This window comes from Idiotropiscis lumnitzeri, chromosome 16 (genome assembly GCF_059441095.1).
Source record: "Idiotropiscis lumnitzeri isolate Australia: NSW breed Sydney's pygmy pipehorse chromosome 16, RoL_Ilum_1.0, whole genome shotgun sequence".
Classification (NCBI taxonomy): domain Eukaryota; kingdom Metazoa; phylum Chordata; class Actinopteri; order Syngnathiformes; family Syngnathidae; genus Idiotropiscis; species Idiotropiscis lumnitzeri.
In genome coordinates this window covers 8,131,377-8,145,225 of record NC_142406.1, presented here as the reverse complement: position 1 = coordinate 8,145,225, position 13,849 = coordinate 8,131,377, and the positions used below count along the sequence as shown (strand labels likewise).

The window sequence follows — 13,849 nt, the reverse complement described above, 5'->3', positions numbered from 1 at the left end:
AAACAAGTTCATTTAATCAGCTCCGTCAATATGAATTAATTAAGTTCAGTGAAAGTTAACTTTAATTCAACCATGATTTAAATTTGCATTATAACTTTCAAATCACTGCCAGAACCAAAAATATTTCTGCCAATTTCAGACAATATCAGCTTCAATACTTTTGAGACCTTGCATAAGTCCCTGATAAACAATTTAGGGACCAACACTGACCCCTGAAGGATGTCACAAGTAATGTCCAAACAAACGTCGAATTATCCTACTTGACAAACTGTTTCCTGTTGTTCTCCTCACCGTGCTCTAGATAAGTGTTTTTCAACCACTGTGCCGAGAGATATTGTCAGGTGTGCCGTGGGAAATTATCCAATTTGTGTACCCGTGCGGTCTAGCGCCTGCAGTAGTCAGTAGTAAAATGTAGTACTCTTCCATACCAGTAGGCGGCGGCAGCAGCAGCAGGTTGTGCTTGGAGACAACCGAATTAGTGACGCGCGGATGCAGCGAGAAGTGGATAGCAGAATAAAAAAAGTGGATAACAGAACAACGGTGAAAGTAATGGATACGTTTTTGAAGAGAATAAATGCTGACTCTGAACTGGACCCTGGACAAAACCCAGACCTAGATGAAGGCCCTAGTATGAGTGGAGGTAAAAAAAAAAAAGCAAAGACAATCTGCAAAGTCTCACTCGTGGCAGAGGAATTAATACTTTGATTCCTGCCAATATATCTGCTCTGTATTCATCGAAACAGGCCCAGGTTTCTCACTGAGTGAGTATAAATGTGAAAGATTATTAGATACTTTATTCTTTGTTTATTTGATTCATATTCAAGACTTTTAATAGGTCTTTCTTCAATGTTAAAAAACACTTTTTTTTTTCACATTTTCAGCTGGTGGTGTGCCGCGGGATTTTTTCAATGAAAAGAAATGTGCCTTGGCTCAAAAAAGGTTGAAAAACAATGCTCTAGATTATTGATTTAAATTTTAGGCCAATGAATATTATATTTGAATAGAAATTACGTTGAGGTTCATATTCATATTTTACAGTTTGCTGTCCAGGTGTGTTAATATGTTTCTGCTTCCTCAACGTGTAACAATATCTACATTATGATTGGTCCGGTGTACATTAATGTCAAGGTCGGATCCTCTGAGTCAGGGGTAGGAAAACTGTTTGATTGGCGGGCCACAATGGGGTCTAAAATTTGACAGAGGAGTTGGACCAGGAGCAGATGGATGGAGTGTTTTGGTAACCTCACCTCATCGGAGAAAAAAAAACAAAACATTTAATTTTAAATGAAAGTGAACAAAAGCATTACAACAATATATATGTCTTTGAAAAACCACAGTATTTACAAAATAAAACATGAACAAGGTTTATTCGTTTAATTTTTTTCAAGTTCGGCGGGCCGGATTAAAACGTTTAACGGGCCGCATTTGGCCCCCGGGTCGTAGTTTGCCCACTACTGCTTTAAGTATTTTGCTTGCTCGCATAGAAGGAAAATCCCGGTCCGGCCTTGGGCACCACTGATATAATCACTGACTGAATTTCAATGCAACCAATAGGAAAGGCTTTAAAAAAAAAAAATACTCAAATCCTAAACATTTTAAAATTTATTTCAAAGACAATGCAGATAAACAAATGTAAGAAAAAATTGCATTAAGTGAAGAAGTCATGAGCAGAACTTCTTTCCACATTGTGAAGTCAGGCTCAAAGCTCAGACTTGAGGAGTTTCTTGGCCTTCTTCATGTTGTTTATCACTAATAGAGGAGAGAGAAAGTTACAATCAACGTTCGGAAAGCAAATATGACAGTCTAGTAGCAGAGTTTCATCTCACATAGTTTGATGTCGTTTGGTTCGTAGGCATACATGCGGTTCGCATAGCGGCCTGTGACATCAGCCCTCACTGTCATTGAGGGGTCTGAGAGAGAGAGAGAGAGAGAGAGAGAGAGAGACAGAGAGAGAGAGAGAGAGAGAGAGAGAGAGAGCGAGCGAGAGAGAGAGAGAGAGAGAGACAGAGAGAGAGAGAGACAGAGAGAGAGAGAGAGAGAGAGAGAGAGAGAGACAGAGAGAGAGAGAGAGAGAGAGAGAGAGAGAGAGAGAGAGAGAGAGAGAGAGAGCGAGCGAGAGAGAGAGAGAGAGAGAGAGAGAGAGAGAGAGAGACAGAGAGAGAGAGAGAGAGAGAGAGTTACGACATATTCCATGATCATAATTCAGGCATAATGAATTAGAATTGTTCGGATTTTTGTAGGTGTGGAGACAAGGATTTGTTTTTTCAGTCATTTACAATTTGCACTCACTTGCCACACTGTATATATTGCTGCGAATTTAAATCTTACCAACAAAAATGATTCTGGGAACATACTGTCCATCTGGTGATAGATGTTTGTCTGTGGTTTCATACTGTGGGGGGAAAAAAAAACCGTTTCTTCCATTTCTTCTTCTGCTAAATTAGATTTTTCAGCAGTAAATAATACCAAATCTCATGATAATAATTTTGCAATTTAATTGCGCTGGTACTATCTCAGAGTCTACTTCTATCTCACGCGCCGGTTCGCGAACAAACAGCCAATGCACACAAGAATAAAAAATGGTAAAAATCGATATATTTGTACTCCTCCTTCAAACTTTGGAATATGCGACCTACCACCAGGTTGAGTACAACAAAGTCCTCATCAAGGATTTTTTGGAGCTCATTGTCCTCTGCAAACACTTTCTTCAGTGCTGCAGGGAGAACAAACAAACAATTCAAAGAGTCTTGAAACCTGATGCAACAACATTTTTATTTTTTTTTCTCAAGGTTATACTTATACCCTGGCAGTGTGGACAGTCCTCCAAGTGAAAGAGGACCATCAAGGGCTTGCTCCTTAAAAGAGAATCTGTCAATTATTATGTCAAGATCTCCATAGAAGTGACAACACAATAAGCTATGATCTATTTCTTACTTTGACCTCGCCCAGTAGAGCGCTTCCTCGTACGTCTGAGCCCAGATCAGCTGATCGCCCCATCCTGGAGTAAAATGAACATTTGTAAAAAATTTCCCGTTTTTTTTAATTAATTTTTTTTAATAGGTGTTTAACATCCTCACAAACCTCTGGACAGAGTTTGAGGGATCCTCTTGCCTGTCTTTGGGACGTATTTGCCAAATGTAAAGGGCACGGCTACGAGCACCAAGAGGAGTGACAGGGATGGTTTGATCATCTTTGCAAGGCGACTGGAAGACATTCGAAATCCATGTTGGCACACATCACTTTACGACTTTTTAAAAAATTATAATACACCTTTTCATACGTTGCAACTTTTTGTCATATTGCAAATAAATTTATGCATCATTACGTTATTTTTGTAGCATGCTGAATTTTAGCACAATTTGTTTTAGTCGTTTTCGCTTGTTAACATTGTCATTTTATTTGCCGACTTAATTCTTCAAACATTTCAACATTCTCTATAATATTGTGACCTAATTCCTCTTAAACTTTTTTTTAACACTACAAGTTAGGTGCACATAAAAAAAATTTTTCGTGCCGATGAAAGTCTAGTTTACCATGTTTGGGAATTTGGCAGACCACGCTACGCTTTGCTGACATAAATATGACATGCATCAAACCTGAATCATTATAGAAATCCATTCATTGAATGCATTTAAATTTCTATTATTCTCATCTTTAGTACATTTTTAAAAGCATGACCCTAACCGCGCCACAACTGGTGAGGGGAGCCCCTTTGATTGGCCGGGAAAAAAGTCGACTGTTCACTCCCACAACAGCGCAAACGCCCATCTCGAACTGTGCCTGTCTACAAAAACACCAAACGAAAGGACACGCACACACTTGCGCTGGGCACGAAAATGTTTATAATATGAGTTTTATTCTTAACATATTTTTTTCTCGTAATATTGCAACTGTTTATTTGTAACCATACAAGTTTTTTTTTTGTAATTTGCATGATAACCTTTTGCTCAGATTATCATCACGTAATTCACGTTACATTATGACTCACATAAGAGGATGATTTTTTGCTGACAATGTTACATTTTTATTTACGTAATATTGACTCTTTATCTGTGTGACTTTTTGAGATTTTCCTTTTTTTTGGGGGGGGTTTGGATTTAAATCTCTTAATTCTACTTACATCGTAAAATTGTAATACAAAGCATTTCAATCTGTCCAAACATCAAATTTAAAAATGACTTGCTACTCTGTTGTATTTATCTTGTTAAACATGTTCAGATTGAGACAATGAATTGCTTTGACGAGGTAATAAAAGTTGCGAAAATGAGCATGTAGTGCTAAACATAATTTTTCTCAGAATATTCTAAATAAATGTACAACCCTTGTGACAATAAACATCTTCAAAAATGCCACACAGAGCTGTATAAGGGCATAATCTCTCTTACCTGTTCCTGGTGGGTCAGGCGAGACTGACACTGGATCGCTGTTCCCGGATCTCCTGTTTTTTAATCCTACCTGCAGTATATTTCAATACATGTCCGCCCACAGTCCCGCCCTCTCCCCCACCTCCTCACACCTGTTCTGTGCTGGAGTGCCTCAGGTTGAAAAAGGCTGGTTGGCCCCCGATGTTTTTTTTTTTTATGACACATTAATGCACTAATATTAATATACTATATTTATTTCCATTTGTAACTGTGAGCATATACTCAAAAGGCGGATCACAATAAATTATAACATCATAGAAAATTTCATTTATTTTAGTAGCTCCATTCAAAATAGGCTCTGAGCATTTAGAGAGAAAATGACTGGCCGCAATGTGATTGGCTGGAGAATCCAATGACGGCAGGCCCAAAATGAATACGCACAATATGAATAAAAAATAATCAAGACAGCAGTCTGTTACATATGCAGCTACTGAAATTGAAATATGGAGTTGAGACTAAACAATTTTGGAGGATTTTGGACTGTTATAGTCAAACATTTTTTTTCCTGGGGTTGAGGTCAAGGTTCTCAACTTCTTCCTTGCCGTCACTTTCAACCATTCGTTCGGATTTTGGACTTTTTAAACTAGCAGTAACCTCTAGTGCATATGAAATAATATTTTTCTTTTTAACATTATTATATATAGTAATTAAATTATGCATTATTAAAGATAATATGTAACAATGCGTGATTTTAACAATATTAATTATCGTGGCCGTAGGCCGTATGACAATGGAGAGACTTTTCTAGTGCAGTTGCCGGATGATTCCTTCCCCTATAAAGGAGTTCTACCGCCGTCCTCATAGTGTAAGATACATTTATTAACATGCCAGCCTCTTGTTATTAGTTTATGACCCATCTCAATATTGCGCGGTACCCGCAGTCATGAGTTTGTGCGACCTTATATCAATAGCAGCTTTGTTCAGTTTCTTAGGCCCCTTGACAGCCGATACGCTCTCAGTGAGTGAATCAACCCTTTTACGGCCCACTCTGAAGCAACACACACACACACACACACACACACACAGAGCCGAAACGGCATGCAGACAGGATGTCCTCTTGTTCATGTCTATTCATCTAAAAATGAGGAGAAACAATTTTATTAACCGATATTTACCGTGCAAACATCTTTGTTGTTTTAATATTCTATCACGTAACAAGAATTTAGAAATTGTTCAACAGTAAATAGTTGGATGGAACGAATTAGTAGGAATCAACTGATAGAATGTGATGAATGTTCGGATAAAGGTGACGTATCATTTGAGTCGCTATGACATGCACTGTTTTATTTTCACTTGTACTTGCAGCTCAATCAGTATATATTTTAGTTCTAGTAAGTAAGTCCAGGTCGCCTTCATTTTGCTTTTGCCACTCGCGTTTATTATCATGATTGGGAGTGCTTGCAGCATGTCATTCACTACTACTTGTGAAAGGACGTTTATTTATCGACTTAACTGTTAATTTACTTTACGCTTTGGCTTGCAATGTTTTAAGTGTTCACTGCAACTTCTACAAAATTCTACCAAATTAGTGCAAGTCGTAAATTATATCCAGATTACGTTCATGCATAAAAACTCAGAAACTTGCATTTTTCATGTTTCATGAAATAATGTGCAAACATGTTGACGGCACTTCTTGAGCACGGAACTTATCACAACACTATATAAATAAACGTAATGACCAAGCCAATAACCAACCGACCAATGATATGCAGAAATTATTTTGGTTTTAAATAACATATTTTTTTATTTAAAAATTGCATCTTCTACAATGCTGTCAATTTGATTCATTGTTCAGCCCTATACTTGATTCCTTATAAATATAACCTGCATGCACACAAAAGGTTAAAAAAAAAAAAAAAAACTAAACTAAAGGACAAATCATCATTTGTGTCTTTATTTACATTATATATGTTCTGGTTCTGTCTGCAAAAATTGGGACAATGTATCTTAGTTTGACCTCACTAGTGAGACCATCACATTTGTTTTCGGAACACTCAGCATACTTAGAAAATAATTAAAAAAAAGAAATAATTACCAAATATCTGCGTTTTATTTTCAGTGTTGAACAGAACTTTAGTGCTGAGGTGTCTTTTAGCCTCGGTCCATCCATTCATCCAGTATCTCTTTCCCTCCATCAGTGTGTTGGCACAGCAACAGGGTCAATATTTGAAGTGGGTTACAGGCCACTCCTATCGGTCCTTCGCATTCACCAGCTGCACTCAACCCTGCCCTGGAATCACGGATGTGACTACGACATGCACGCACAAGCAAACACACACGCGCCGCTTGTTGATTGGCGTGCTTGAATAGGATGCAACTACCTAGGTATACAGAAACGTAACTGAAATCGGAGGTCACCCGAGATAAAGATGGGAGTGACAAGTTATTGAACTATTAATGAAGCTTCAACACACTGAAGCACCTCAGGCAAATTTTGCCGCTCTGGCCGACCAACAGAAAACTTTCCGGTTACGACCCGGGTTCCACTGAGTATACTAACCTCATCCAAAGGGATGAGGCTGGGGCATATAAGTTCATAAGGCTCTGGGTCAGGTTCATGTGGGCTGTCAGGCACGCTAGTGAGAAAAAAAAAATTTAAAAAAAAAATTCTTCAACAAATATCCCAAAAAGTTTTATTCATTTATATCATGTAGTCACGGTCGCACCTCTCTTTAGTGAGGACGCTCTCCTGTAAATTTGCCATTTCACGTTCGTGCCGTGCAGTTTTTTCCGTGCTGTTGGCCCCGGGGGTGACCAGGCTGCCGGGCAATGTCAGAGACCTGGGTGACGCCCAGCGGACCCGCTCCTCTGTCGTATCGCGAGTTAGTCGACGGGTTCTCAAGGTATACTCGTGTTTCGGGGTGTCAAAGAAGTCCTTGATTTTGTTGACATTCACTGAGGGGGAATAAATATCTTTAGAAATACAAGAAGGATTGAGTGCTCGTCGTGTCTCGCATACCCCTCTCTGTCTCATCCAGGTCAAAATAGAAGTATTGTTTAAGCTCATCCTCCGGAGCCCAATGAACTGTCTTCCTTTTCTTGCTTTTTCTTGTCGACTGTTCTTCGCCATGAGATTCCGACAAAGAATTAGGCTCGTCTCCTTCAAAAAAAGCAAAAATGCAAAAACGTGAAAGAGAGCATTTTTGACCGCAGATGTTTGGTCGCCATTTACGCTTACGATGCGCTGGACTGATCAATGTTGACGAGTCGGATGTGTTTCGAGGTCTGCTTTTCTTTTCCGGTGGAGCGGCATCACATGGACCAGAGCTGTTCAAGGGGGAGAACATATTTGTAATGTCGTTGATCACTCGACGATGTTGTTTTCAAATGTCATACCTTGACCTCTTGAGGCCTGGAGGTTTGATGAATTTGTTTTCAAGCTTATTGGAGGTGCTGATTAACGGATCCATCGCTAGGATCAACGTTAGACAAAAGATGCAAATATTTAGTTTGGTATTAAGAGCTGCAAGTTATTAGCGGACTGACCTAAGTGACGGCTGGATAAGTGAGTTTTCGCTTTGACTTTTTTCTTCTCATCTCCACTCTTGTTTTTCACATCTTGATTGTGAAATTTGTCATCTTTCTTTTTCTTCTTATCTGCACATAAAGTTTAGAGCATGTGAAGATGATATGAAAATGAAATGAAAAAGAAAAAGAAAAAAAAAGCAGTCCAGTTTGGCAAGCCGTACCAGCGGGACTGTTCGCACTGCTTGCTAAACTCTGGGAGCGAATTATTTCCATCCAGCCATCGACAAGCACGGATGCTAACTTTCTCAATTCTGAAATACAAAACATAATACAAATATTGAGGTTGAGCAGGAATACAAACTCTCTGCACGCTTACAAAGCGTGTAAAAAAAAAAAACGACTGACCTTCAGTCTCTGCACTTTTACTGAGCTGCTTCACCAACTTTGCTGTGTTGTTCTATATGGAATGGAAAAAAAAAATGCGAGAAATTATAAACTCTCAAACAATACTGTTTACATAATTATGAATTGAATTTCTACAAGTCCAACACCCAAAAATAATTATTCAAATTGTTGTGTGGTGTCACACAATACATTACTCGTGCTTCTTGTGAGTGTTGAAGTAACAAGCCTATATAGTGCAGGTGTGGGCAAAACACTCCAAAACGTTTTAATCCGGCCCGCCAAACTTGAAAAAAATGAAATGAATAAACCTGGTTAATGTTTTATTTTCTAAATGCTGTGGTGTGTCAAAGACAGATATATTGCTTTTGTTGATTTTCATTTAAAATCAAATGTATTTTTTTCTCCAATGGGGTGAGGTTACCAAAACACTCCATCCATCTGCTCCTGGTCCGGCTCCTCTGTCAAATCTTAGACCCCATTGTGGCCCGCCAATCAAAACGTTTGCCCACCTCTGCTATAGTGCGTTTTGCATTTTTTTTATAAACACCACAATGTCATAGTATCCCTATGAAAACACCTTCCAGTTACCTTCAAAGGACAAATATTTTAAATTTAGTTTCATTGATGCACTTAACTGTCTGTATGACTATGTTTATTGATTTTTTTCTTTATTAGAACTTGGAAGCCAATCAGTATATAAATAAACTGTACCTGTTTGAGATGGACAACTTTTAGAGGTAACTTTTGCAGTGTGAGCAGAACGAGCTGGAGCAGCGAAGTGTTGTTGGTGGTTTTGGAGTAGGTGAGCCACGAGTTCAGAAGACTGTAGCCACCCACTCTTACGAATCTAAATGAAGGAGGGAAAATATACAGTATTGATATTGTGCGGGGGAGTAACATGTAAAGGTACATATTAATTAAATTACCAGTGGTATGACTTTTGACTTTTCTATTTAATTCGTTTGCGCAAAGGTAACTGCATTTTTGCTCAATAGCAAGTCGGCACCTGAACATGTGTTGGCGTGCTGGTCGTATACTAAATGACTGAAAGTGAATTGGTGTGTGGCTTTTTGTGACAATGTAACTGAAGCACCGTTGTGAGTCAAATATTGGCCTGCAACACAAAGCAATGTACTATTTTTTTTAGGAAGTCTACACTTTATCCACCCAATCTCTGTGCTTATCTTCATATATATATATATATATATATATATTTTTTTTTTTTATTATTTTTTTTTTTTAAATAAAAACTGCTGTTTTCAAATAATGCTTTACAGATGCATTGTACAAAGTGGATAAGAAGCCTACCTGTTAAAAATATGATGACATTTTGTGTGAAGTAGAATTTCCAGGTACATACACCTATTGACCATCTCGGTAGATGCTTCCATAAGGCTGTGTTTAAAAAACGTAAAGGTTAAATGTCACATGGATGATAGTGATACATTTTATAACAATTTTATTCATTAAAAAAAACACACACAATTGGAAACTTAATATTGCACACATAAATCTACAAAATATACTATTCATGTGACTGTATTGCTAATACAGCAGTACTCAAGGTGGTCCACCAATATTATAAAACGCTGAAAGGGGAAGTCAACCCAAACATTTTCTTTACAAAAATATGTTCTATGCAGGCCCACTAGTCGAAACACGGCATTCTGATTCATGTTTGCGGAAAATGAGTTAAGCAGTAAAAGCCACCCGTGTTAAGCCATCTGACGGGGCGGCCATTTTGTAAATTCATGGCTCAGCTTCATAAAATATGAGCTGCACCCTGAGCAACTGTGATGTCATTTGTCGACAGATGTGACAAAATGGCCGCCCCCTGGTGGATTTTGCTGCTTAACTCTTATTTCACAAACACAATATCAACCCGAATGGCGTGTTTGCACGAGTGAAGGCGCATAGAACAGTTTCCAGTTGACTTCCCCTTTAAGAGGGACTGTTTATTTATAAAAGCGAAAGCCACCTGATCATCTCTGGGACTCCATCCAGGCTGCAAAGTCCGCCATCCTTTCCCAATAGAAACTCTTCACCCTTTAAAATCTGCTTGGGGTCTACTTGTCGAATTCCCTCCATTCCTGAAAAACAAACCAAAGACAATTGCATTGCACTTTATCTACACCATCGTGGTGTCTTTGTGCATTAATACACAAATGATGTACTGTATGCAAGCATTCAGGACATTAAGATTTGACATTTCTGTGAACGCTGCTCAGTGAACCAGTCCTGCATTCGTGGGTATGTTCATGTTGTAGAATTGAATAAACTTTAAAGACCCATGCTCTTACGTTGAAGCAATGATGTCATGATCACATGGGTCGATGTGATGCCCTTGACACTCACGTCACCAATGAACGTATTTGTGTGGAAACTTGCAAATTCTGTGATAAAGATTTTTAGAACCGCAATGACTTGCTTATTTATTTGTCATTATAAGTCGGGGAAGGAATGAGAAGTACAAAGTAGAAAATTTGACCACGCACTAATTGTCAGGATGGAGTTTTTTTTCACAAACTCTAAAACTAATGTCATCAGTCACCGCCGCATTTTTTTGTTCACATTTGACGAATACTTCAGACGTCAAAGTGGGATACTTACCGTGTTTTTCACATTATTTTAATGTGCGACTCATTCAGGACAAGTCCAAAAATTTCAGATCTCAATTGTTGGACATGATCAAGGGGTCATGACAATTTATGTGGGAACGACATCATTGCCTGGAGAACGCATTTATTATTTACTAAGACAACCTTATCGAGTTCCGCCCAACTAATTTGCATTATTTATGTTGTGATGTATTATCAATATCATTCGTTTTTTCTTTATCACCACAGTATTCTCATATTGTTTTTATTGCGGCCTTGCGTGCACTGCACAGCATACGGAAGGTGTGTGCAAACTACGGCCCGGGGGCCACATGCGGCCCGTTAAATGTTTTAATCCGGCCCGCCAAACTTGAAAAAAATTAAATGAATAAAACTTGTTTTATTTTCTAAATACTCTGGTGTCAAACACATATATTATGTTGTAATGCTTTTGTTCACTTTCATTTAAAATTAAATTTATTTTTTTTTCTCCGATGAGGTGGCTACCAAAACACTCCATCCATCTGCTCCTGGTTCAGCCCGTCAAATTTTAGAACCCATTGTGACCCACCAATCAAAAAGTTTGCCCATCCCTGGCATATTAGGTGATGACCACGCCAACATCTTACTACTCACATTTATTTTACTCTGCTGCATTTAGACGTGAATTACAAATCAAGATTTCTATACAATGGAACAGCGGACGATGAGTAGTTAGCCCGATAGCCTCACAGCTCTAAGCTGTGGGTTTGAAACTGCTTCCAGGCTTCCTACCTCATTCCAAAGGTTTGGTAAGTAAGATTAAATTAGGTAGGTTTGTCTTGCGCGCTGTAATTGGTCGACAAACAGTCATAAGTGTACCCGCCTTTCGCCCGAGGCCAGATGGGTTGGGCACAGCATACCTGCGACAATGAGGTTAAACAGAAAAGTGAACGTGAATGGATGGTTGAAACAGCGCACCGGTCAATATCAAGACATCCATCCATTATTGAAGCCGCTTTTTCCTCACGAGGGTCGCAGGGGTGCTGGAGTCTATCCCAGCTGTCCTCAGGCAATAGGCGGGGTACACCCTGAACTGGTTGCCAGCCAACCGCAGCACACAAAGATATACAACCATCCGTTTGTCAAGTGACAAGGCACCTGTAACTCCAAAAGGTATTACGATTTTTAGTCATGTCAAGTCTGTGAACTCTTAGCATAAAAGATAACAGAGCAAATTTTACAGTTTTCTGTGGTTTTAAAAACTCAAGGTTTCAATTACCGCTAATACTCTGTCAACGAGTAAGATAAGAGACACTACAAACACAGATGCATTTTTGCTGTTATTAATAAACATTAGTACCCATAGGAATTTTTAGATCGGTTTGTCATTAGTTTGTTTTCTTTTAATATATTGCATATATGTCAGGTGCAAAATTAAGTCTTGATAAGTATTATGAGAAAAAAAAAACAATTTCCAAAACTACTGTTTGTCTGACTTCGAAATCTCATGTATGAACATAATTGACAAAGATTAAACTCAAGACATTTTCCCTCCTGTTAGTTTTTAAAATGTAAAATGTAGACGATGACCGTATGATTAACCCCTGCTTGAATCTGAGATTCGATTTTTTGTCGAATCATACCCTCCTCTCGAGCACCCCTGAATAGGCCTTATCAAGGAGGCAGAGGAGTGTCTCTGTAATTGGAACATACCAACCGGTCCCCCTTCTGAAATAGCGGGACCACCACCCCGGTTTGGGACGATCATCTAGAACAGTTTACTTTGCAACTCCTATTTTTAAAAAAAATCAAAATTTAGTATAAAAAATAGTGACCAGTTTAATGATCTGAATTCATGCTCACTCTACGCCAACAGAACAACTGAATGCGTTCCATCATATTTGTTTGGTGGTGAGCTGAGATTATTATTTTGTAATATAAAACGTGGTACACAAAGGTTCAGAATTAAGTCAGTGACGGAAATAGCTAAATAAAATATGACGTCAGGTAATATCGCTGTGCTTTTATTTTGGTACTTCCGTATATTGTCCCGGGCATAAACACTGAAGATTGACGGAATGGTTCATGACAGCGCGATCAGCGTAAATAATTATTTCCTGTAACGCAAATGAATAAATACATAAATCTCCCTTCTTTGCAGAACCACAGCGAGTTAGACCAAGTGGATCAATGTGTGCCATCGCCACCTTTTCATTGAGCAGGTTGAAATGCAAGCAGTCGGTTAAATCTTACCAGTTTAAGTGGTTGCGCTTTTATATACGCTCAGAACGCCCTAACACTTGCAAACCATTCAAGGTTGTTAGGGGCACAAATATTACATATGTACACAAAAGTCAGAAATGTATTAAACGGGACCGCGCTTCATTGTCCAGTGGAAGGAAGGATCTGTAAGGGGGGAAACACACATCTGTGGTGTTTAATCTATTAATGTGTTACCTCGATTAAATGTACTTATCGTGCAGAATTTGATTCCCGAATATTCTACTAAATAAAATAAACAGAACCGCTCAGCGCGGCGTTGAAGCTCTTCATGGTTGATAAAGAGGCAGATCGTGAAGACAAAGCAAACGTAGGACACGAGTATGCGACAAGTTATAAAGGGTGAAAAGTCTTTTAATTAAGGCGAATGTTGTCAGCAGAGACAGTTTGAGCGAAACCTGCCAGCCAATCACGGCCTTCCTTCCTTGATCGTCACTTCCGTATTTGTTTTCAGAACTACATAATGTACAAAATTACGAAAACAAGTGTCTCTAAAAACCACTAACAGAAGCTACATTTCACATTTATAAATGACTAAAACCTAAAAGAAATCGTCGCAACATTTTTTTCTGGTATTTTCCCTCCAAATTGATATTTGACACAAAAGTAATGATTATTGATGAAGAATGTATAAGAACTCACTCTGATCAAAATGTCATGTTGTGGTTTGCCTAATCTTAATAAATAATTCAA

At 38.6% G+C, this 13,849-nt stretch overlaps 2 protein-coding genes across 3 annotated transcripts; both read right to left on the bottom strand.

Annotated features, from left to right (window-relative positions):
* Nucleotides 1–1,637: 1,637 nt before the first annotated feature.
* agr2 (anterior gradient 2) lies at nucleotides 1,638–4,430 on the bottom strand. The gene is made up of 8 exons (XM_088319081.1): nucleotides 4,386–4,430; nucleotides 3,082–3,203; nucleotides 2,935–2,998; nucleotides 2,803–2,855; nucleotides 2,637–2,713; nucleotides 2,329–2,392; nucleotides 1,827–1,910; nucleotides 1,638–1,749 (listed from the first exon to the last, which is right to left on the bottom strand). The coding sequence occupies exons 2-8, from the start codon at nucleotides 3,188–3,190 to the stop codon at nucleotides 1,700–1,702; spliced, it is 501 nt and encodes a 166-aa protein (XP_088175207.1). The 5' UTR covers nucleotides 3,191–3,203; nucleotides 4,386–4,430; the 3' UTR covers nucleotides 1,638–1,699.
* Nucleotides 4,431–6,622: 2,192 nt separating this feature from the next.
* LOC148321194 (serine/threonine-protein phosphatase 1 regulatory subunit 10-like) lies at nucleotides 6,623–13,478 on the bottom strand. Of its 2 annotated transcripts, none has more exons than XM_088319588.1 (12): nucleotides 13,334–13,478; nucleotides 10,276–10,387; nucleotides 9,606–9,692; nucleotides 9,009–9,144; nucleotides 8,298–8,349; nucleotides 8,114–8,203; nucleotides 7,911–8,021; nucleotides 7,761–7,836; nucleotides 7,603–7,691; nucleotides 7,384–7,524; nucleotides 7,091–7,319; nucleotides 6,623–7,000 (listed from the first exon to the last, which is right to left on the bottom strand). In XM_088319588.1, exons 2-12 carry the CDS (start codon nucleotides 10,383–10,385, stop codon nucleotides 6,808–6,810), a joined length of 1,314 nt encoding a protein of 437 aa, XP_088175714.1. In that variant the 5' UTR covers nucleotides 10,386–10,387; nucleotides 13,334–13,478; the 3' UTR covers nucleotides 6,623–6,807. The 2 variants fall into 2 exon arrangements, with proteins under 2 accessions (XP_088175714.1, XP_088175715.1); XM_088319589.1 differs by lacking the exon at nucleotides 13,334–13,478 and adding an exon at nucleotides 13,130–13,272.
* Nucleotides 13,479–13,849: the final 371 nt, after the last annotated feature.

Bases quoted from the DNA above. Each gene is read 5' to 3' on its own strand.
- LOC148321194 (XM_088319588.1), bottom strand. From the start codon at position 10,385: ATGGAGGGAATTCGACAAGTAGACCCCAAGCAGATTTTAAAGGGTGAA. The intron at 9,693-10,275 runs GTGGCTTTCGCT...TTTTAAACACAG, and splicing joins GGAGTCCCAGAGATGATCAG to CCTTATGGAAGCATCTACCG. The intron at 9,145-9,605 runs GTAGGCTTCTTA...TCCTTCATTTAG, and splicing joins TGTCATCATATTTTTAACAG to ATTCGTAAGAGTGGGTGGCT.
- agr2 (XM_088319081.1), bottom strand. From the start codon at position 3,190: ATGATCAAACCATCCCTGTCACTCCTCTTGGTGCTCGTAGCCGTGCCC. The intron at 2,393-2,636 runs GTAGGTCGCATA...TTCCCCCCACAG, and splicing joins TTGTTGTACTCAACCTGGTG to TATGAAACCACAGACAAACA. The intron at 1,750-1,826 runs GTGAGATGAAAC...CTCCTCTATTAG, and splicing joins ACCAAACGACATCAAACTAT to TGATAAACAACATGAAGAAG.